The following is a 23,417-nucleotide window of genomic DNA, read 5'->3' on the forward strand; positions in this document are numbered from 1 at the left end:
TCGGTAACTGTGAGTACAACTCTCCGTGGATGAACGCCCCATGATGCATTGCGAGGAGAGCTAAACAAAGCCGCCTCCATGCTACGCTAACGTGTTGTGCGATTGATTGAACTTGTCTCGTAAATCGTTGGACTGACGTCCTGTTCTTCGTTAATTGGGAATCACAAGCAACCTATTCTCGCCTAACAACTGACTGCTGTTCCCGATGTCTGTCAGTGAGTATGATTAATGAAAACTTTTGCGAATATCCATGAACGTGAAGCTACGCTAATTCATAGCAACCGGATCAAATCGAATCGACATATATCAGCCGTAAACTCATCAAAACAAGTATGGTATCACAAGCATTGCATTATCAAAGATAATAAAACTACAACAATATGGCACTTTACAATGTCAGCAAAATCATTTCACAGAAAAATTTCAAAATTATCAAAAATTGTCTCAAGAGGGCGCTGTGTCCAATTTCATGTCTCACATTATAAACCATATTATTATGTGCTTTCAATTATTAAGTAAATGAACAATGTCAGGTCGGGTCACACGATATTGTTATCTTATCATTGAACTGAAAGATAAACATTGATTTTCCAACAATCCTTGGTGCAGCGTGTACTACCTGGTTCTGCCGCTAATCCGAAAAATCGCACAGCTGGTGGGCCCTTATTTGGGGTTCGAAATTTCAAAAAATTATCATAATATATTTTTGGGGACTTATATTTTCATCTACGCCGGCAGTTGGACCACCCAAAACGAGAGAAACATCAACAATTGTACATTTTTTTTCGTGCTGGATTGAAAAGTAAATTTCATTACAATGTCACCCAGCGCATTTTTCTCCAAATAAATCAAATTAACGAACCTCGTGTGCCAAATACAATTTTTATTATACTAATTGTTTATTAGTAATGAAAGTATATTTGCTTAGTAGCAAATGATCGCGGCAGCGCAATCCGGTCACGCTGCGTTTCACAGTTACCGAGTAATGATTATAATAACGTGCAAAAAATAAATTCGTTGAATTGTTATGAAATGCAAATAAATTACAACTGATTTCATCGAAAGCGAATGATCCGCTTGCACTTTAAACGCTCGATGCTGTGGAAATGAATATTCGCCATGTTTTGACCTAGACGGTGTTCTTTGGCCTGACAGGTCAAATGGCTAATTAACCAATGAAAACGATGGATGATACCAACATGTTTAAATTACCATAGCTCATTTAAATATGTTAATGTTATTGAACGCAGCACGGAAGAGATTTGCTGATGTTGTTGTACGATCTTTTGGCTTGAATTTTGATTGGAAAGCGGCATGATTTATTTTTAAATAAAACAAGCAGCCTCTCGGATGAGATAGCTCCGCTGTTAGCAATGCACATTTCAATTAAAGAACAGAAGATATCATTAGAAAATGAACAAAATGTATAGTATCAAAAGAATCAGACTTGCGGTTTCCAACAAAAAGTGGAAAATACCACTTTTTACCAATAATTACAAAAATATTCATCAAAATTAGGGAATTGAAGATATCATCATGAAATGAACAAATCGGAATTAGAACCACATGTAGTACCTATACATCTAATAACAAAGCAATTGGACTTACGGTTTTCAACAAGAAGTCGAAAATATCACTTTTTACCAAAAATGACAAAAATATTCACCAAAATTAGAGAATTAAAGATATCATTACAAAATGAACAAATCTGAGAGAGGTCCACATGTAGTACCTATATATGTAATATCAAAGCAATTGGACTTGCGGTTTTCAACAAGAAGTCGTAAATATCACTTTTTTACCAAAAGTGACAAAAATATTCACCAAAATTAGAGAATTAAAGATATCATTACAAAATGAACAAATCTGAGAGAGGTCCACATGTAGTACCTATATATGTAATATCAAAGCAATTGGACTTGCGGTTTTCAACAAGAAGTCGTAAATATCACTTTTTTACCAAAAGTGACAAAAATATTCACCAAAATTAGAGAATTTGAAGATATCATCATGAAATGAACAAATCTAAGAGAGGTCTACCCAAGGCACATATACATCAAGTATCAAAGCATTCGGGCTTGTAGTTTTCAAGGAGAAGTTGAAAAAGTAAAACATTGACACGAACGACGGACAACGAAGGACAATCACTCATATGATAAGCTCTGCTCGACAAAGTCGACAGCAGAGCTAAAAAGACAGTTGTTTTTAAACGATAAACTGTTCATTTGAAGAATATTTTAATATTTTTTACAGTGATAACAGCTCATTGTCGAAACGAAGCTTACCCGTTCACGCAGGTCACAATAAACATCAATACTCTTGCATAGGCGTCAATGACTACGGTGAAACTTTTAGGGATCAAAAGAGTTAAAATAACACCTTATTTTTTTCTAAACCCAAACTGCCGTTTAACGGCCCAGGGCGAATTTACGACAGAATCCTTCACTGCCTTCCAGTCACCAAAGAAGTTACCGAGTTAAAGCTTGGTAACATTCTAGTTTGTACTCGTTGGTCTGCACAACAGTCAAATATTTTGCGCATGCGTGGCTTGACGACCACCGACCTTTAATCTTGTCTTGCATGAATACTAGTAGTTTGGCTTGCTTCCTTATATCAACAAACTTTTGTTTTACTAGCAATGGATATATGCATGGAAATCATGAGTTGTCAATAAATTTTTAAACTGTGTACCATTAATACTCATTAATAATCACCAACCTCAACCACTACTCTTCAAGTTTATACAATATTAATTCAATGTTACACTTTCATTAGTGTTGTCCCATTTACTCGTCTGCACTGCTGTTAATCAAAGTGGTGGACATACTTTGAATCGTCATTGGTGGAACGAAGTGTTGGTGGCCCAAGCCATACACAATCTGCCCTTTCATAATATTCAGTTGGTGGTAAATGTTTTCTTTGCAATATATTTCTTACCAAATTAAATTCCAGCCTTTTTATAAAAGGTCTATGTTCAAGACACCAGAGCTGATCAATGCATTATAAACAGATACCCCTAATGAGCCCTCAATATGAATAAATACAAAATGATAGTTTCAAGTGGGAATACCACAAACCAAAACCAATCCTCTTTCTATCAGAAGCCGGGTAAATCCGGGGCACCGGACCTGATGCCACTGAGCCTTCAAAGTGTGTGCATGTTTTTTACCAATGCCTTGACAAATTCCATACCCATATTTATATCAAATAATAGCGACAGAATCTGACATAACTGCTGCCATTGCTGCTATGCGCAAACCCAACATGTAATTAATGGGAATGCGATTCTAAGCCAGAACTCGACGAGAAGGAGTTCTCCAACATACACACATATACACCATACATTGTGTGTTATGTATCCTATCTCATATTCTTTATTAACAAAGATGGTCTTAGACAATTAACATATACTATTATTTGAATATCACAAATATATAGAATTATTTAGTAATGCATACAACATACTAGAAATGAAAAGAATCGTTTAAGACAGAAATGGTCCAACCCAGAGTTATGGGGAAACCAGGATTGTCATTGTATATTACAGTGTATGACATGGTGGGAGTGTATATAAATCGTCGGCAGTCGCTGGATTGTTAGCTGTTGTGTATTTGGTAGCGTCGCTTATGTGTGGGCTTCGAATACAAAGGCAACATTCAGCTGAACGTTACGTTGCATGTAACGTTAATGCGTTGTGGAATACGAAAAAAGAGCCCAAAACATGCGCACGGTGTACACAATATGGTAATAACCTTTAACGTGGTCATGACGTAACATATCTCATGAATATTATTTGAAAGTGAAATTATGAATAGAAAACATTTATTATGAAACTCTGTCCATTGTGATTAGTAAATACTAACATGGTCACCAAATTTAACAACTGTTTTTTCGTTTACAATGAAATCTAAATGAGCTACGGCAAGCCAAAATAGGTCTCGATTGTATACAGCGCCGCCAGTGGCTGTTCCCGGCTCCATGCGTCCAGCGTGTGCATGCTCGAATTGTGCTCAAGGGTTTACATTATGACTTTTGCGGACCGAAGTCGTGTGCAGAAGCATTTGAGTCAGTAATAACAGATACTATTATTTGAATAGCACAAATATATAGAATTATTTAATAATGCATACAACATACTAGAAATGAAAAGAATCGTTTAAGACAGAAATGCTCCAACCCACAATTATGGAGAAACCAGGATTGTCGTTGTATATTACAGTGTATTACATAGTGGGATTGTATACAAATCGCCGTCAGTCGCTGGATTGTTAGCTGTTGTATTTATCTGGTAGCGCATGCCGCATTTATTTGTGACCCTTTCTACAAAAGGTCAGTGTTCAAAACACCAGAGCTGATCAATGCGTTAAAAACAGATACCCATAACGAGCCCTCAACATGAATAAATACAAACAAACCATCTACAAAATAATAGTTTCAAGTAGGAATCCTCCCAACCCAAAAGCGATCCCCTCTCTATCAGAAGCCAGGAATATCGGCGTACCGGACCTGAAACTGGGTAGAGCGATGCCACTGAGCCTTTCAAAGTGTGTGCATTTTGTTTACCAATGTCTTGACAAAACCCATACCCATATTCATATCAAATAAAGGCGACAGAATCTGACACAACTGCTGCCATTGCTGCCGCGTGCAAAACCAACATGTAATTAATGGAAATGCACCATCAATTTTTCTGTTTTTATGTGCCTGGGCTACATGAAAGACGCCGCTGTAGTTTGGGGTAATCAAACGGAATTCAGGGGATTTAGGTCTTGTATATAGATCAATACTTATTTAAACAAAGATGCACTTGATTGCTCAAATATTGCAGATATTTATACTGTGAATCTATAGCTACTTGAATAGAAAAAATGACCCATATATATATATACAACCTAAAAAACATAACCCATTCAATGACACGGCTGCAATAGGTACTCAGTTTATACATAGTGCCCGGATCCTGGCGATTCTAAAGCCAGAACTCTGGCGAAAAGGGGTTCTCCAACGTACACACATATACACCATATATTGTGTGTTATGTTTTCTTATCTCATATTTTCTATTTACAAAGCTGGGCTTAGACATTAACAGATACTATTATTTGAATAGTACACACACATGGGATGAGTTGACAATATATACAACATACTAGAAATGAAAAGAATCGTTTAAGACAGAAATGCTCCAACCCAGAATTATGGAGAAACCAGGATTGTCATTGTATATTACTGTGTTTGACATGATGGGAGTGTATACAAATCGTCGGCAGTCGCTGGATTGTTAGGTGTTGTATTTATTCGGTAGCATCGCTTATGTGTGGGCTTCGACTACAAAAGCAAATTTCAGCACCATCATCACCATCACAATGTGGTGAAACCCATTGACGCTGCTGAACGTGACGTTGCATGTAACGTTAATGCGTTGTGGAATACGAAAAAAGAGCCCAAAACATGCGCACGGTGTACATAATATGGCAATAACCTTTAATGTGGTCATGACGTAACATATCCCATGAATATTATTTGAAAGTGAAATTATGAATAGAAAGCATTTATTATGAAACTCTGTGAATTGTGATTAGTAAATACTAAACTGGTCACCAAATTTAACAACTGCTTTTTCGTTTTACAATAAAATCTAAATGAGCTATAGCAAGCCAAAATAGGTCTCGATTGTATACAGCGCCGCCAAGGCTGTTCCCGGCTCCATGCATCCAGCGTGTGCATTCTCGAATTGTGTTCAAGGGTTTACATTATGACTTGTGCAGCCCGAGGTCGTGTGCAGAAGCATTTGAGTCAATAAGGTTTTTATCATATACCTTATAGGTGTCATTACAATTTTACCTTGGAATGACCGTAAACACACGACGTAATTTAGAATGACGCGTTTTGTCTTGGATAATGAAGGCGAGCGCGCTGGGCCAGACGTGATACAGAAAATTATTGGCCATATGTGAGAGTGCACTTGCCACAGCGTCACAAGACGAGCAATGCGAGGTGTGTGATAATACAGGAACTAGAAGAAATCATACCACAATAATATTTCAGTATTCGGGCAAGAAGACTGATGTTAATGTAATGTTGTTCGTCCATCGATGCAACGAGGACCACCTAGTCATCGAGTGGTTGGGGAAGTCATGCTCTGTGGGTCCGCAGCTGACTAGTGAGACCAAGCTGCGCCCGGAAGAGTCTCTGGCAGTACGCCGAGTACGGACAGGCAATGGTGGCAGCTGTTGCAGGGTTGATGGCTCTGTTCTTTCTGGATTGCCTGCGATCTTCAGCAACAGCGATCCTGTTGGCCTTGCATGCTTTGGCACCCATGTGTACAGCTAATCGCCATGCTCCTCTGTCTTGGGCTGCGTGCCCCCACGTGCCCTGGCCGATGTTGAAAGCCTCCAGTTAGGTTTTCAGTGAGTCCTTGAAACGCTTCTTCTGGCCGCCTTGAGAGCGTTTAATAAGATGTTAATAAGACTGGTGCGTCGACTACGGCAACCGAGGTGGCTCACAAATTAGCATTTTATAAAATAATTTTTACAATTCATTTACATTTTGAAAATTCATTTTTTTTATATAATTCATTTTTAATAACCATTTTCGGTTCTGAAATCGGTTTTAAAAACCCATTTTTGTTACTGAGATCTGATTTTATTTTTAAAAGTAATTATTTAAACTCATTTTTGTTTTTAAAATCCATTTTCATTTTTAAAATCCGATTTTATTTTTAAAATCCGATTTTATTTTTAAAATCCGATTTCATTTTTAAAATCCATTTTTGTTTTCAAAATTCATTTTCATTTTTAAAATCTGATTTCATTTTTAAAATCCATTTTTGTTTTCAAAATTCATTTTTAAAATCCATTTTTGTTTTTAAAATTCATTTTCATTTTCAAAATTCATTTTCATTTTCAAAATTCATTCTCATTTTTAAAATCCGATTTCATTTTTAAAATCCATTTTTGTTTTAAAAATTCGTTTTCATTTTCAAAATTCATTTTCATTTTTAAAATCCGATTTCATTTTTAAAATCCGATTTCATTTTTAAAATCCACTTTCGTTTTTCTTGACCTTTGAACTCTAGGTATATATGTATTTTTCACTTTGAAGCAAAATTTCTATCATAATTTGCTGAAAAGTCACTGTTATTTCCTGCCTATCGCATTAACTTTAACATAATAATTGTTTTTAATGACATTCTCATTTCGATACGATATTCGATTTGTGTTTTCAATATCATTTAAACTTTCAATTTCAAAATCCATTTTCATTTTCACTTTTTGACCTGTGACCTCGCCCTCTGACCTCATACCACGTGACCAGATTTCGTTACTAGGCATTGATCCTGGCACTGATTTCCGTCATTGAAGTTTTTATGGTAAGGCTACTTTGCGTCACTTTTCTCCAGTCTAGAACTTATTTAGCCGTTGTTCCGCGGCGTTTCGGGGTTCATAGAAGGTTCTTGGCTTAATCTGTCTGCTTACAACGTGCCTGCAGCGTCGAGTGCATTTGTGGTCCGGCCAGTACACCGACGGCGCTGCCTTGTACACCCTACTCGGTACCACGCAGCAGAACCACGGCTATAACTTGTTCGAATCATAATTATATCTCTCATTTTAACTCCATTGACCAACTAACATGGCTGACCGCGCTCGAGGAAATGGACAATTGTGCTCTGAATGTATGAATGTATGTTGTCGTATGTAGTTACCGTCAAATTATTTTCATCAACTCGATCTGGGTTCAGTGTCTTTACATAGCCCAAACGCAGCTGTTATACTTTATGTCACCATTATTAAAATTCGTTAGGACATGTTCATTTTTTGGAGGAGTGTGTGTGGTGGTATATACGGTGGAGATTTACCTTCATCCATTTGTCTCAAAAATTGCTATTACAACTTCAGTGCAATTAATTTTCCACAAATGTTTGTTTTTATATGTGAAGTGCAAAAATGAGCAAGAGAACGAGGTATGTGACAACATTTAATTTTTAATCGCACATGTAGTAATAGTCTACCCATGTTCACTGACGTCTGCAATCTGCCATATTTTAATTGGCAGAACCTGATTAGTTCCTGATAGAGACGATCACGTGTTACGTGGCTATATTTAAAATATTGTTTTATTTTGTAGTTATAATGCACCAATAATAGAAGTAGTATACAGAGTAATTGTCTGCACTAACATGTATTAATTATTTGCTGATATTGTTGATCTTGTAAAGTGTATTAATTCTAACTTTAATATAATTACAATAAAAAACCCTTGAACTACAAATTGTAATCCCTCTAACGGTGTTTCCCACAGGGACCCAAGTTCAAATCCTACCTTAGGCTGAACTTCAAAGGGTGGACCCCTACCCAGAGAGATGGCCACACAGCCCTGTCATGTAGTCCCACTTCTGTGGCAAAATGCACTACCGGTATGTGTCGGCACTAGCACTTGCGATTTGCACATACAAAAAAAAAAATGTCAGGGGAGACATTCAATTTCCCGAACTACCGTCTGGCACAAAAATATATTTAAAAAAAAGAAAGATATGCATTCTACTTTGTAATACATGCAATACTATATGGCAGGATCACAGCTCAGACTGGTTAGGGAAAGCTATATTCTGTGATCCGAAATAAGAAAATTTAGTATCTGATAACATATTTTAATAATCAGCTTCAAGATGTAAAAATCAGGGTCACTGGTGCCCCCTCTTAGCTTTCACTGTTTCAGTGCATAAGTATTAATACTATTTTTTTTCATGTAGATACTTGGGATAAAATAAAGGAGAAGCAGCGAAAGCTGAGAAAAGAAAAGACTACTAAATGTCCTCAGGCAAGTAGTATTAATTTTCTCCTATAATTCTCAAAGAATTTTGATGTACCTAGTATTGTTCAAGCTTTTTTACTGATAGTTTGCTGATCGTCTGTAGCACTCTAGTATAATGTATGAATGGTATAAATACCGGTACAGTGAAGGATGGTGTGTGATTTGTGAGTGTTAATATCTCCTTTGGTAAAAAATATTATGGTTAATTTTGTAAGAAGTTTACCTCTTATGATAGCTGTATATTATGGATGAAGGAAATAAAGTATTAGGTAGTACTCTTGTTCTGACAGTAACAAGTTTAAACTCTTTTGTGATCATGGATTATGATTAAATAGAATTTAGTGGAATTGTCATCATCATATCTGTTGTAAATTGGTTGTGGTTACAATAATCCCAGTGGATCATTCAAACGAACGTGTCTTTGAACAGGGAGTTTCACACTTACCCGGTAGTTTCCTACAATAATCTATCAAGTCATCTTGGGTAATGTTGAACATTTTTTTTGGTGTTTTTTGACTCATTTTTGTGAAGCACACAATGGCAGTCTTTGCAGTTAGTATTCTGTGTGTGTGTGTGTGGGTGGGTGGGTGTGTGTGTGTGTGTGTGTGTCTGTCTGTCTGTCTGTCTGTCTGTCTGTCTGTCTGTAATAGCACCAGTTGCATGTCCTTATCTGCAACAGTTTGCAAATAAGAACATGCAACTGGTGCTATTTTGTTGTCTTTCAAGATATATGACCAAAATATCAGGTCATCATACATGGTCATTATTCCATTTGATATTTACACCATAGCTACTTGGAAACCACTGATATCATTGCTTAAATATAATATTTGCATTTCATGCCTTCATTACTTTCAGCACACACGAGTCCTTTCTAAGCTTTCTGTAATTTGTATTATCTTTCCCAAAATGGAGAGCTATACATGTAGGTATTGAAATTGCTTTATTGTCTTTGTCTTTGGCATAGGCACTTGGTTGTTACCAAGATGAGGCAAATAATTTTAATTTGATTTTTCTCATACTTAAATGTGTCATAGATTATACATTATGAATCAATTTGTGTGCATAATATATAATTACTTCAAGATCTTGCTGAAAATGTTTCCTGTAATCGCCATTAAGCTACGGTATTGACAAAAATTCTGTTTGGAATATCAAGATTTTGTTATATTTTTGGCAAATAAACTTTAAATATGGTGTTTTAAGTTGTTTTAGTAACATCCATATTCTTAAAAGTTTCAAAATTGATATATAAAATAATGTGAAAAATGCACAAAGCATTTGTTAGTGTTTTTGCTACATTTTCATTGCAGTTGCTGACAGTGACTAAACTTGTTTTTATGCCAGAGAAAAAAAAATACAAAAAAAGCGACACTTTAAAGCAGTTGGTAAGATATTTGTATTCTATTGCTCTATATATCATTTGTGGTTGTTTATTGACGTCAATAATTCACAAATAATTGCAGCAGTTACAGTTACTATCTTACATGGAACAAATAATACTTAGTTAGATTAGTTAGAGATTTAGTCAGTATTTTGACGATGCTCAAAATACAGGAGAAGAGAATAATCTCACCATAGTTCAAGCTGCTTATATAAGTGTTGGTATTTTGATAAATTTGTTTTTTTTAGTGCGAGGTTCAAAACAGTGATCTGTATTGCATTAAGAGCATCTATTTATCATCATTTCTAATACTTGCCTGGGCTTGCTGCAATTTTGTTCCTAAAAAACACTGAAAATAGTAACTTGAACTTGTCGCTAAACATTTCTCAAGCATGCCTGGGCGAACAAAGTCAAACTTGGTATGAACATCGCATATGTTGGGTTATATTTTTAATTTTCAAACATGCTTTGTTTTGATGAACTATGAAAATGTTGTTCATTTTTGTTTTATTTGAAATAATTTTAATTTTTTAATAATTTTAACATATCAATACCGACCTTGTCTATCTACATCTTTAATCGTGTCACACAGTCACTAAATTGTGGACAGGGACTATGCCATTGACAATAACTTGTTTGCACTGTAATTTCAGGGAATTCTAATCTAGTTGAAAATAGTTATTTTCACTAAAATTAGATAATGTAGATTCACATCAGATACCCTGCAAATTTATTTATTGTATAAAATGCTAATACCAAACACCATATGAATGTGTTTATAGTTAATGTGAATATGTTTAAGGTTTACACTGGTATACATGTTATTCTGATGCAAGTCTCTTTTATAGGTGGAATTCAACAAACCTGTGACAATAAATAATGTAATGTTAGCATGCTTGACTTTCTTCAAAGTCCCAATTTCCAGGAAAAATGACTGTAAATTGCTTGGAGGGTCAAATGGTCCTGAATATAAGGAAGATTCTCATATATGGAATAAAACAACATTTTGCTTCTACTGTCCAGTAAGTGTATTTCTGATATTAAAACAAATCCTTAGTTAACCAAAATAACTACCTGTTGGATTATTTTGCTATTTGATGTTTTAGGCCTGTACCAGAATTACACTCAGTAGCTAATTAAATTATTTGTGCAAATGAATTTGCCTTGTTAATTAAAACATTTTTTGTGTATAATATATTTGAAACACATGCGCTCATTTCCTGATAAAAGCTTACAAAGATATCAAAATTACTGGTGGGGAAAAAAAGTCACCAGGCAATATGTAATATTTGCTAAATCCTTTTAAATTTACAGGATTTTGAGGATGAAGATGGTGATGCTGATAGTGATGCTCTATCTAGTGAACCAAAGTAGGTTGTTCTCATTAGTGCTAAACTCTTTTTGATTAGTTTTTAAAACACAGTAAAACCAAAATAATTTCATGTATAGACTTGTTCTACTGTTTTTGTCTGTTTTTTTACTGTTTTTGTCCCATCATTTATATAAATAATCCGAAATGGCTGACTAATCTAATTCAGATACAAATTGTGATATGATGCAAATGCTGCATCTTTCAATGACTGTTTTTAACAACCATATGTTTATTTTCATGATGGCAAATTAACTTACAATACAATACAATACAATATAATATTTATGCAGTATTTTTTGTTATAGAAGTCTACTTTCTGACCTATCTATGCACAATAGTATTAGCAGTATTCCAAGTAGCCATAGTGGTGAGTATTTTTTATGCATATTAGATGAATATATTAGAACAGTTATAGGAGTCTTCACTATTTACACATTGTCTTGGACAATAATGGTTGAGATACTGAGATACAGTCAAGCTCAATATTTCAGTGAATATCCGTGCCCTGTTACCATGCAATAATAGGCAGTGCAGAGTTCTATATTCCAATTATAAATGTACATGCAGTGTTAGCTTGTTTGTTGGAGTATGCTTCAAAATACATGCATGTTTATCAGTGTAATAGAATACATTGTTATTCACAGCTTCTAGTCAACTGAAACATTTGGCAGATGTGGCAAAAGTGAAGTCAGCAAAGGCCAAGGTGTGTAACCTATTTTTGGTTATTAAAAAGTAGCTATATAACAGTAAATTAGCTTACGTAACAGGTTAAAAGCTGATGAGATCATGGAAAAACAGGCCGGAACAAAAAGTAGCAAAGTTTTATTTAATTATTTAAATTAATATGCCAAACAAAGTACAGGATATTACCAACAAGGTAACCTGTGTTCATAGACGCGTTTATGAGTCGACCATAAACAAAAGACAATTAAGATGTTAGTTCGCACCAAAACATAAAGTACCTTCACTTCACTTCACTTCAACACCTCTGCATGTATTTAATTTCATTGAGTTGTGATGAGCTCTTCTTAAGATAGTGAGGAACAGCCGAAGACATAATAATAGTTACCTAATCATTAAGAAAATTAGATAGGTTATTTGCATGTACATGCATTTGCACTAAAACACTTTGTCTGCACATTTTTCTAAATCGTCTGAGTACCAAATTGCATTTAAATATACTCTGGTGAAACAACCCAGAGCATCCTGAAAATCAGTTAATTATTATGTAAATTATAATCTTGTATATTCTTGCAGATGGAGGTCAGTGGTAGGCAGTCAACTTCTGGTAAGTGCAAATTGAAATCAAAGGTACCTCATAAGAGGATATCACCATATTTGTCAATTAGAAGCGAATATATATACGGTAGAAAATTTGTCATATACCTTGTCCTTAAAGTATTACTACTTTTGACCTGGTGACAACTCTGTATTTGGTAAAAGGAACACATTGAATTACTGATGACATTGCCGTTTTATCCAACTGATGTTTCTATAAATTACTATCTGTAAGGCAGTTTTAATATCATTGTTTTTTAGTACTTATTTATTGTTTTTTATTTATCAATGTTGCTTTCCTTATTTCTAGAATCATCAATTTTTTTGAATGCACAAAACAAGAAGGGATTGGAACAAGGAGGGATGTCTTCAGTTAGTGTGGCGACATTACTAAAGTTTGGTCAAAGTATGGCTTGTACTGCTTTGGAGTCTGGTAAGTTATTGCCTGAATTAACATTTCTCAAGTAGCTCTAATTTGTTAATGCATAATGTCATGTCATCATAGTCCCAATCACGTCAAATGCATCCTTGATGTTGCATGTAATAATAAAACCATGGGTAATGAGTTGGTCTTGGGTAACATTTCAGGTTTATTTACTGATTATGATTTTTAACACATTGTGCTAATCAATTGCAGTCAGATTGCCTGACATGTGTACCTTCCAATAAAGTATAAACAAGATTGGTTGGTTAATTAAGTGGACATCAAATTTTACATCTTCAAGCATTTTGGAAATTATCATAAAACCACCAATACATGAAATACCACTTTTAAAATGAGTTTGTTTTTCATTCTGTGTTGTTAGGCCCAATCACAAAAGGACAGCTACTTTGTTTTAAATACAGTTCATCTGGTGCATGTAACTGGGATGATATACCACACACAATTTCATTCCGCAAAGGAAAGTTACTTGGTAAAGGAGGTATGCGAGAGGCATACAACTGTCATATATTAGAAAATGATTACCTGAAATCAGGCAATTATGTCCTGAAGCATCATTTCGATGATCGCATTCAAGCTGTGTATGAAAGCTTTTACCAGGAACAAGGAAAGAGTTTTAAAGATGTCAGATTTATAATGGCAAAAAGAGTAAGGGCGTAAATGCATGTTCATACTTAATGTTTACGTTCTTTTATAAGTATGGAGTTTCATTATATTTAAAATATAATTATTAATCAGTTTTTAGCATTTTTAATCAAATTTCTATAATGGTTGAAGCATGCACTTTCTAGATATTATTTTTTTTATTCATAAATTTACAGACCAAAATACATACTGATCATTTAATTTTAGTCTATTTACATATTTACACTAGTCATTCCAATATCTGTACATGTCTTTGTTTCTGTGTGCCAATGTTGACAAATGGTACAATCGCTGGTTGATTTGAGAATTTTCAGTAATGTTATTAAAATTTGATACTTTCCTCTCTTCAGTGAAAAAAAAAAAAAATTTCCTTTTATTGTTATAATATGGAGCATGTAGAAACTCAATACTAATATGAATAACACTATCATGCTTGAATCTTTATCCAATGCAACTAATATCCAGAAAATATGAGGAGAAAAAAATCTAGTCAATATTTGAGATTTGAGGAATGTAATTTACATTTAGTAGTGTAACATTGATACATCATTCTTCAGGAATGAAAATAGATAAAAACAAAATTCCACTATCTCTAAATCTTTATTATACAAATAACTAACAGATTTTAATAACTATTTACCAATTAATTTAATGTATTTTTATTTTTTCAGGAAGTCCAGACTCAAATGCTTGGAAATATGCTCTGCAAAGTTTTTAAGAAAAATGTACCACCGGAATATGGCGAAACTCCATGGTTAGTTCAAGTTAATCTCAGTTCAACTAGTATTTTTGACTCCTGTGTGCAAAGCACAAAAAAGGGAGTCTTTGCAGTTCGTGTGTCTGTCTGTCTGTCTGTCTGTCTGTCTGCCTGCCTGCCTGCCTGCCTGCCTGCCTGCCTGCCTGCCTGCCTGCCTGCCTGCCTGTCTGCCTGTCTGTCTGTCTGTCTGTCTGTCTGTCTGTCTGTCTGTGTCTGTGTCTGTGTCTGTGTCTGTGTCTGTCTCTGTCTGTTCCACTGATATCTCAAGAACCATACATTGATTTTTAATGAAACTTGATGCATAGATGCTCTGGGCCACTGTGCAGATTTGATTAGGTTTTGGTAAAAATCCATGCATATGAATTACCTAATTTGCATGATAATTAGCTGATTTTTAACTGTTCCATGATTGTTCCACTGATATCTAAAGAACCACTCATTGGATTTTGATGAAACTTGGCACATAGATGCTCTGAACTAATGCGCAGATGTGATTAGTTTTGGGTAAAAATCTGCAATATTAATTACCTAATTTGCATAATGATTAATAAATTTTTGGATTTTCCACTGATATCTCAAGTAGTAATCATCACATTTCATTTGGTACATAGTTACTTAAGGACTGTGCAGAGACCTGATTAGTTTGGGAGTAAATATTTGTGCATATTAATCACCTTATTAGCATAATTAGTTAATTTTCAGCTTTTCGCCTGATAACTCAAGTACTGATCATCATATTTTAATGAGACTTGCTACACAGATCCACTAGGACTATGCAGAGACCTGATTAGTTTTAGGGTAAATAATTGTGGATATTAATTACCAAATTTGCATAATTAGTTAATTTTTTCCATGAATGTTCCACTGATATATAAAGAACCACTAATTGGATTTTAATGACACTTTTATAGAGTATTCGTCATGTTTTTGGTAAATACTTATGCTTATGCTTCTTTGATTAGTTTCTGTTTTGACACATCTTAAAATGAGACAATCTTTGGGTCAGGTCTATTCATGTGGTCACCCGCAAAAGTGTTCAGAATTGGATGTCATTGACCCATCTATTAAAACTTGTTATTGTGTCCATGCCAGTATCTCCTAAATACAATTACTGTTTATTAAATCCTTGAACAATAATAGAATAGCAAGAAGTACATCTACACCACCATTTTTTGCTGATTCGATTACAGTATATATGCATGTCCATTGGATAATTATGATGTAAATGTGTTGTTGTTGTTGGTGGGCATGTCTTCAACAGTCACAATCAAACTATTTTCTTGAGGGTGACCTGTATCTTATCTTGGGATTGTCTATTACTTGACATGGTTACTGCAAAGCTCTATAGGACAGTGGAGCTTGTATGTAAGCGCACATTTTTCATGTTTATTGTGTACATCTTGTCCTTACAGTGTTGTCCCATGTTATCTGCTAAAAGTTGATGATGACATTGTATATTACACACTTGAAGAATTTATTCCTGGAAAATTCATCAAATATCTAAACAATAATGGAATGATCAACAATTTGCTTCCATTTGATATGGTTGACAAGATGGCTGCTTTTGTTCATTGGGCATATGCAAAATACAATGGGAGACTATTACTAATGGACTTACAAGGTAAATATTTTAAATGTTTATGAATATCCTTGTATTTTTGGTAGATAAATGCAAACTTTGAGTGGGACTTCTTTGGAATTATTTACCACAGATATATAAAGTTTGTAGGTTATTAGTCCCCGTTCGAACGAAGTCCGAAAACGGGGACTTATAATTCGGTCTCCGCCCGTCCGTGTGTCCGTGCGTCTGTGTGTCCGTGCGTCCGTCCGGAGTCATATCTCAGAATCCCTTGGACCGATTCCGTTCATTCTTTGCATGTGCCTAGTACTTTATGTGGGACGTATGCACATGCAGTGGTTTAGGGACTTGATTTAAAATGGCCGACTGGCAGCCATCTTGTTTTTTGAAAATGTTGTATTTTGGACATGCTTTGTCAGTTTTCATTCAAATTTAGTACATAGATCATACATGTTAGGATACATGTCCCCGACCGTCTGTGAGTTCCTGAGTCTGTCCGTCCGACCGTCCGTGTGTGCGTCTGTCTGTGCGTCAGTCTATCCAACGTCATATTTCAGAATTCTGTGGACCGATTCCGTTCATTCTTTGCATGTGCCTAGTACCTTATGTGGGACATATGCTCATGCAGTGGTTTAGCGATTCCATTCAAAATGGCCGACTGGCAGCCATCTTGTTTTTTGAAAATGTTGTATTTTGGACATGCTTTGTCAGTTGTCATTCAAACTTGGTACATAGATTATACATGTTAGGATACATGTCCATGACGATTTATTTTGCAATTGGATCAAAGATGGTCAACTGGCAGGCATCTTGTTTTTGTTTTTTTATGCGGTATCTTGGACGTGCTCTGTCAGTTTTCATTCAAATTTGGCACATACATGTACTTTATACATGTTAGGATGCATGTCCATGACGATTTGTTTCAAAATCAGGTCAAGGATGGCCGATTGACAGCCATCTGACTTTTTGGCCTTACTACTATATTTCCACAATTTATGTACCATTTTCATTCGTATTTGGCTCATACATATCAGTGTGTTTCATAATCAGATCAAAGGTGGCTGAATAACGGCTGTTTTTATTTTGGCTATATTACTATGACACAAAACAAGTGTTTTGATGTAAATAAACAATCTGTTGTATACGCCACTTGGAACTCAAGTTTCAAGGACACGCTCGCGACAACCCCTCCGCTTTAATATGACGAGCACAAAGAGAACTTAACGGGGACTGTGTCATTTTCAATGACTTGTTATAATTACCTTTTAAAGAAAAGGCTTGTTTTGATTTTGTATTGGGATCTAAAGTATACATGTATATTTCCCCCATTTCTATGAATGTAGAATGCGATTATTGACCAATTGGATACTGTCTCATGAACTTTGGTTTGTGTTGTAGACTAATTATTGACAATGGTACATGTAGTAATGATGATGAGTAAGTTGTGGAGTAAATGATTAGCTATTTTGTATAGTTACATAGGACTACAAATGCAAAATATTGCCAAATATTTTCTACTATATAACAAGTTCTAGAGTACTTTTGTCTATCATACTATAGTTCAATAATGGTCTTATTAATGACATACAATTTTGCAGGTGTTGGCTATACCTTAACTGATGTTGCTGTTGCTACTTGGGATTTAGTTGACAGTGAAACACATGATTTGTAAGTATTGTAGCCTTATTAACCTTTCTTGTGTAATTAAATGTAGAAAGTATATTAAATTATTATTAAATTTGTGTTAGAATTGTTGGTATCTTTCCTTTTTTTCTTTTGTCCTATTAATCTTTTTAGTCTAGTGTGGGTGAACAATACCCAACAGTCCAGGGCAGTCAGTTTATTTCCAGTACAAAGAAGCATTTCTAAGGTGCTTTTAAATATGAATTTTACTTTCATCACCTTTGAAAAATAGCATAAATATTGATTGGTTTCTGTATTTCATTAATCAGTCTTATACACTGCATACACAGTGTACAGAATAGTTTAAATTCTACTAATCATAGTTTGTGTTACTATGTTTCATTAAATTAGTTCAAAGCTGTTTATGGATTCAGCATAGTAACAGATGAATTATAATTGTTTAGCATGTTTAGCGTTTTAACTAAACTAAAATATCATAAATATGGAATACAGTTGTCTAACCAGTTACTATTGACACACTCCATTTTTTTATGTAAACATAATTATTTTCCCTGCTAAAGTTTTACATATATTACAGGTTATTTGGTATGGATAATATTTCAAGGGTTGCGATTGTTGGTTTTTCGAAGGAACATGTTTGCTCTGACTATTGTGCTTATTTAAATCTGCCTGGTAGGTTGAGTTTTATTTGTAGTCATTTGTTATGAATGGGAATACATCAAAATCCAATTCCAGAATTGATACTATTTACACATTTATTGTTTGTGTGCTTGTGTATATTGCGTTACCTGAGGTCAACAAACCAAAATGTAGGACAGATTTTGAATATTCCAAACATGCACAGTTTGCAGTACATTGCTTGTCATAAAAAAGACTCCACAATTAAAAGTGCCATCATCCTTCAACTAACTCGTATCAGCCTCCAAAATGTGCACACCATTCTGCCTAAGCTAGTACAATGAATATGCAAATTATGTTTGGCTATAGCATAATATTTTCTATTGTTTGGGGGTTGGAAAACGGTCACAGCCATATTTACTGCGCAAAGCACACGTGTACAATCTCGTTTTCAGTTTATTTTCTCTGCAAAAATCATCTTCCAACTGATAATCTGTTTTAAAACTGTCTTAAAAGCTGTTCCAAATATGCTGCTGACTTTTCAGCAGTTGCCTGTCCATTGTTCTTTTGACATTTGTTATTTTTAGTACCCTTGCCTATTGATAGGAATGTTACACATAAATGATTGATATATGGGGTCCTCAGCCTACTGTTCACATCTATTGTTGATGACATGTCTTGTGGATTGGTTTTACGTTAAGCATCTTTACATCTTGGACTAAGTCTGAAACTGGGATATATAGATTTATTTATTCTTTTTTTGCCATATTTGAACTTATATGATGCTACATGCCCATAACTCTTATTTGTGCACAATTAGGATATTATATCATTTTTGATTCAAAATTGTTCACTGTATTAAGATAGTATATTACCAATACAAATTCGATCAAAAAGTCTAAATTGCCATACATCATAGTTTGAGTATATACGGTGAAAAATCATATGTAGCGTTACAATTGATTATGAAATGTATTTTTTTTAAGCTATGGAAGAGTTATCTGAGAGTATGATAGATGATGAGCTACCAGAGGTAAGTTTTTTAACAACTTTCTGCACATCCAGTGAAAGAACTTGCCTCAAACAAAAGTGTTCATGTAGTGCATACAAAGCAATAAACAATTACTAGGTTAATGAGATTGACTTTGTTTACATAATAAACAAGAACTACAATGAACTACTCACTCTTATCAGTGGTACTAGCTAACAGGTGTTTCCTTCCGACATTTGTCAATATAAATTGATCGACACAAAAACAAAATGTTTCCAGCTGTCCAGTGTTGAACATCTGTCAGTTTTACGTAATAATAATAGTCTTTATTGAAGTCGTATACTAAAAATCTTTCTTGAGTTTGAACAACAGATGTCCTGTATGAAAATATCATGCAAAACTTGAGAAAATCTGATAAAATATTTTGACTGTTTCCACTTGACTGATCACTGGTGATACACATCAAAGGTCACTGATCTCAGTGGAAATATGCATTGTTGTATGTGTTCAATGAAGCAAATGATTTATCTTGTAATAATATCATTGGTAATGTATCTCCCAAATCTCATGGGAATACTATACTGGGTTTCAAAACCAACTCATGAAGAGATTTTTTGCACAGTCTGATACACATTTGCAAACCTACCAATAAAATATTTATAGAAAACAAGATGTCAGAAAATCAATATAAGCACTGCTATGAACTGGGTGCCAAACTTTGATCAAGATCTGAACTTATTATATTTCAAAGTTATCAAATCAAAAACAATACATAAAAAATACATAAAAAGCAAAACGTTGCATCCACATTTTGAAAAGAAAATTGTACTAAGATATATGTATTCTGTATTTGACGAACAGTTTATTCGACAAATGAAAATTCACAGGAATTTGTTTCAGCTATTAGAACAGAATGATAGAATCATTAATTTTTGACAGACAAATACTTGGACAAAAGCCAGCTAAGATTTTCTGTTATCTTGCATGTTTTATGAATCTATTTACGTCTAAATGCAGCACTTTTTTTCTGAGATGAGGCATTTGTTTTTATACTAAAATATCTGAATTACTTTGAATAAAGCTGGAAATTATGTCCCTTAAAATAATTAAACAAATTAGGCACCAATGTTTTTGTAAGATATTTACATCTATTAAGGACATTCGGTAGATTGATTCCCCACTGTTGGTTCAACCCCAAAACTTGTTTGTATTCAAAATTATGACAATGCATATTTATATTGAAACAAACTATGATAAAGGGAATTATATTATATAACAATGTGCAAGGTCACCAGAGTTCAACTATGTTTTATTATGTCACATGTCCAAATTTCTGTACAATATGTGAGTAATGGTTTGATCATAGTGTCAAACATTTTCAGATAGATTTTGATGGGAACTTGTTTTTCCGAGTAGAGCATCTGCTTCAGTTTGAAAAATTCTTTCAGAGCCCGGTTTGTCAAGTCTACTTGTGCTATATCTAGGTTCCCAGTGGTATTTAGTTTTATACCAAGATACATGTATGACGATACTCTTTCTAATTCTTGATCATTCACATAAAATTCTATATACCGGTAATGCCAAATGCATAATTATATTAAGTATACTTTAAGCATAGAATCTCAATCTAGATTAAGATAAATATGACGACCTGATATCTGATCATGATTTTCCTTTTTTACAGGTGCAATTGAAAGTGACTGACATGGCATGAATAAGATGTGTAGTATTATTAGTCCCCGTTCGGACGAAGTTGGTATGATGATTCAAACAAATTTGCCTACTGGCGGCAATCTAGTTTTTCATGGTACCCATGCTACTTTATCTTGAATACAATGAACGTTTCTGTTTAAATTTTGTACAAAGGTAGTATACAAAGAGATACATCTGCACCAACATTATTTTTGTAATTCAATTTGGCTGGCTGACGCTCAATTTTTATATAAAAGCTCTATAAATCGTCATTTTTACATGTCCGAAGCTGCTTCTCAGAGATGACTAGGCCAATTGGATCAAAGTTGGTATGATGATCATACATATTGGGTTATAGTTGCATGTCATATTTTTTCTGTGATTCAAACTAATATGGCTGACTGGTGGCCATTTTGTTTTTCATGATACCCATGCCTACTTTCCCATGTATGCAATGAACATTTCTGTTTGTGTGTCCATCCGTCCATCCATGCGTGCGGAGTCGTATTTCAGAATCTTTTGGACCAATTTTGTTCATTCTTTGCAGGTGCCTAGTACTTTATGTGGGACATATGTGCATGCAGTGGTTTAGCGATTCGATTCAAAATGGCCGACTGGCAGCAGTCTTGTTTGTTGAAAATGTTGTATTTCGGACATGCTTTGTCAGTTTTCATTCAAAATTGGTACATAGATTATACATGTTAGGATACATGTCCATGACAATTTCTTTTGCAATTTGCAATGGCCAACTAGCAGGCATCTTGTTTTTTTTAAATGTGCTATCTTGGACATGCTTTGTCAGTTTTCATTCAAATTTGGCATATATTTTTTACATGTTAGGATAAATGTCCGTGACAATTTGTTTCAAAATGGCCGATTGACAGCCATCTGATTTTTCGGCCTTACTACTATATTTCCAAGATTTATGTACCATTTTCATTTGTATTTGGCACATACATCATACATGTCACTTTGTTTCATAATAAGATCACAGATGGCCGGATAACGGGTGTTTTTATTTTTAGCCATATTACTATATCTGTGTCACCCATGTATCATTTCATTCATATTTAGCATGTCATAAATGGATTCATGTACATGTACATGTGGCCATCTTGTTTGTTAAAAATGTGATAACTATGACATGCTTTCACTTGTGATCTATGTTTTTCTTTGCTATGTCTTAAACTGGAGGGGTCGTCACGCAACACGTGTTCGAATTTGATGTTAATAAACAATCTGTTTAGACTCAAGTTTCAAGGATCCACTCATGACAAGCACAGAGAACTTTCACAAATTTAACGAGAACTGTGTCATTTTCAATGACTTGGTTTTTACAAATCCATCTCCTATTAATGGTTTCAATCTAATCTCAATGACTTCATCAGAATCAAATTGATATGTCAGATCACAAAATTAACAATGACTCGTTGATATGAAATTTACCATTGTAAAAAAAAATTGACATATAATTTTAGTGAGTTTCTAGGGTAATAATAGTTTTCTGTTATATACAATGATGGTTTCCCATAATCAGATGTTGTAATAATACATGTATTTGGCAATGAATACACTACAGCATAGACCAGTCATGATATTTTATGATAATTGTACTGACCATTTAAAAGAAAAACAAAATAATACAGTTGCAATATTTCAGTGTGCAGGCATTTCTGTATGACTTTCATCTACCCCCATGCCTGTCCAGTTATGTAAGTTATTTTTTTATGTTAATTAAATGTTACATTGAGTATACACTTTTCTTGCATTCTTGGTGTTAAGGCTGATGTTTGATGACACATGTATATGTTACAAACATCACTAATTTCTCAAATAGTATTGCAGGTTTTTATTATACACATTAAAGTTGCATTCCCACCTTGCAAATATTTAAAAACATCACTCCCTGAACAAGCTAAAACATGAAATGGATTTAGTCTAGGAAACCTCACTAACAGAGAGTTGTTGTGAGCGTGTAGCTCGAAATAACTAAGATTTCTTGAGATGTTTGCTACTCATACACTGGCTGCTTTAATTTAATACTGTACTTGGCAAGGTCAACATAATTCCCACCATCTGTTGACATTGACGACTCAGAAACTAGCTCCACACCTTAAAATACTGCCATTATTTCTCATAGTATGGCGCTGAGCAGTGTGACAAGAATGCATGATGAAAAACCAATTCCATACTAGGTCAAAT

At 34.4% G+C, this 23,417-nt stretch overlaps 1 protein-coding gene and 2 long non-coding RNA genes across 3 annotated transcripts; all 3 read left to right on the forward strand.

Moving 5' to 3' along the window:
* The first annotated feature begins 7,287 nt into the window (after positions 1–7,287).
* Positions 7,288–11,149, forward strand: LOC144355936 (uncharacterized). The gene is made up of 5 exons (XR_014931115.1): positions 7,288–7,371; positions 7,939–7,962; positions 8,752–8,819; positions 10,127–10,201; positions 11,046–11,149. It is a non-coding gene; the product is annotated as an uncharacterized LOC144355936 (long non-coding RNA).
* Positions 11,150–11,511: 362 nt separating this feature from the next.
* On the forward strand, positions 11,512–12,343 carry LOC144346995 (uncharacterized). Its single transcript, XR_013419588.2, has 3 exons — positions 11,512–11,567; positions 11,875–11,936; positions 12,214–12,343. It is a non-coding gene; the product is annotated as an uncharacterized LOC144346995 (long non-coding RNA).
* A 481-nt stretch (positions 12,344–12,824) lies between these two features.
* LOC146735572 (myosin heavy chain kinase B-like) lies at positions 12,825–22,218 on the forward strand. Its single transcript, XM_085506154.1, has 8 exons — positions 12,825–12,857; positions 13,158–13,280; positions 14,606–14,688; positions 16,104–16,312; positions 17,869–17,938; positions 18,492–18,586; positions 19,519–19,565; positions 21,208–22,218. Exons 3-8 carry the CDS (start codon positions 14,621–14,623, stop codon positions 21,235–21,237), a joined length of 519 nt encoding a protein of 172 aa, XP_085362280.1. The 5' UTR covers positions 12,825–12,857; positions 13,158–13,280; positions 14,606–14,620; the 3' UTR covers positions 21,238–22,218.
* The last annotated feature ends 1,199 nt before the right edge of the window (positions 22,219–23,417 follow it).

The sequence above is a fragment of the Saccoglossus kowalevskii genome, chromosome 12 (assembly GCF_978046115.1).
Source record: "Saccoglossus kowalevskii chromosome 12, keSacKowa6.1, whole genome shotgun sequence".
Classification (NCBI taxonomy): Eukaryota; Metazoa; Hemichordata; class Enteropneusta; family Harrimaniidae; genus Saccoglossus; species Saccoglossus kowalevskii.

What these genes read in the sequence shown, in the direction of transcription:
- LOC146735572 (XM_085506154.1), top strand. Translation starts at nt 14,621, where the DNA reads ATGCTTGGAAATATGCTCTGCAAAGTTTTTAAGAAAAATGTACCACCG. An exon ending in GACAGTGAAACACATGATTT is followed by an intron (nt 17,939 to 18,491) that starts GTAAGTATTGTA and finishes CATATATTACAG; the next exon opens with GTTATTTGGTATGGATAATA. An exon ending in TGCTTATTTAAATCTGCCTG is followed by an intron (nt 18,587 to 19,518) that starts GTAGGTTGAGTT and finishes ATTTTTTTTAAG; the next exon opens with CTATGGAAGAGTTATCTGAG.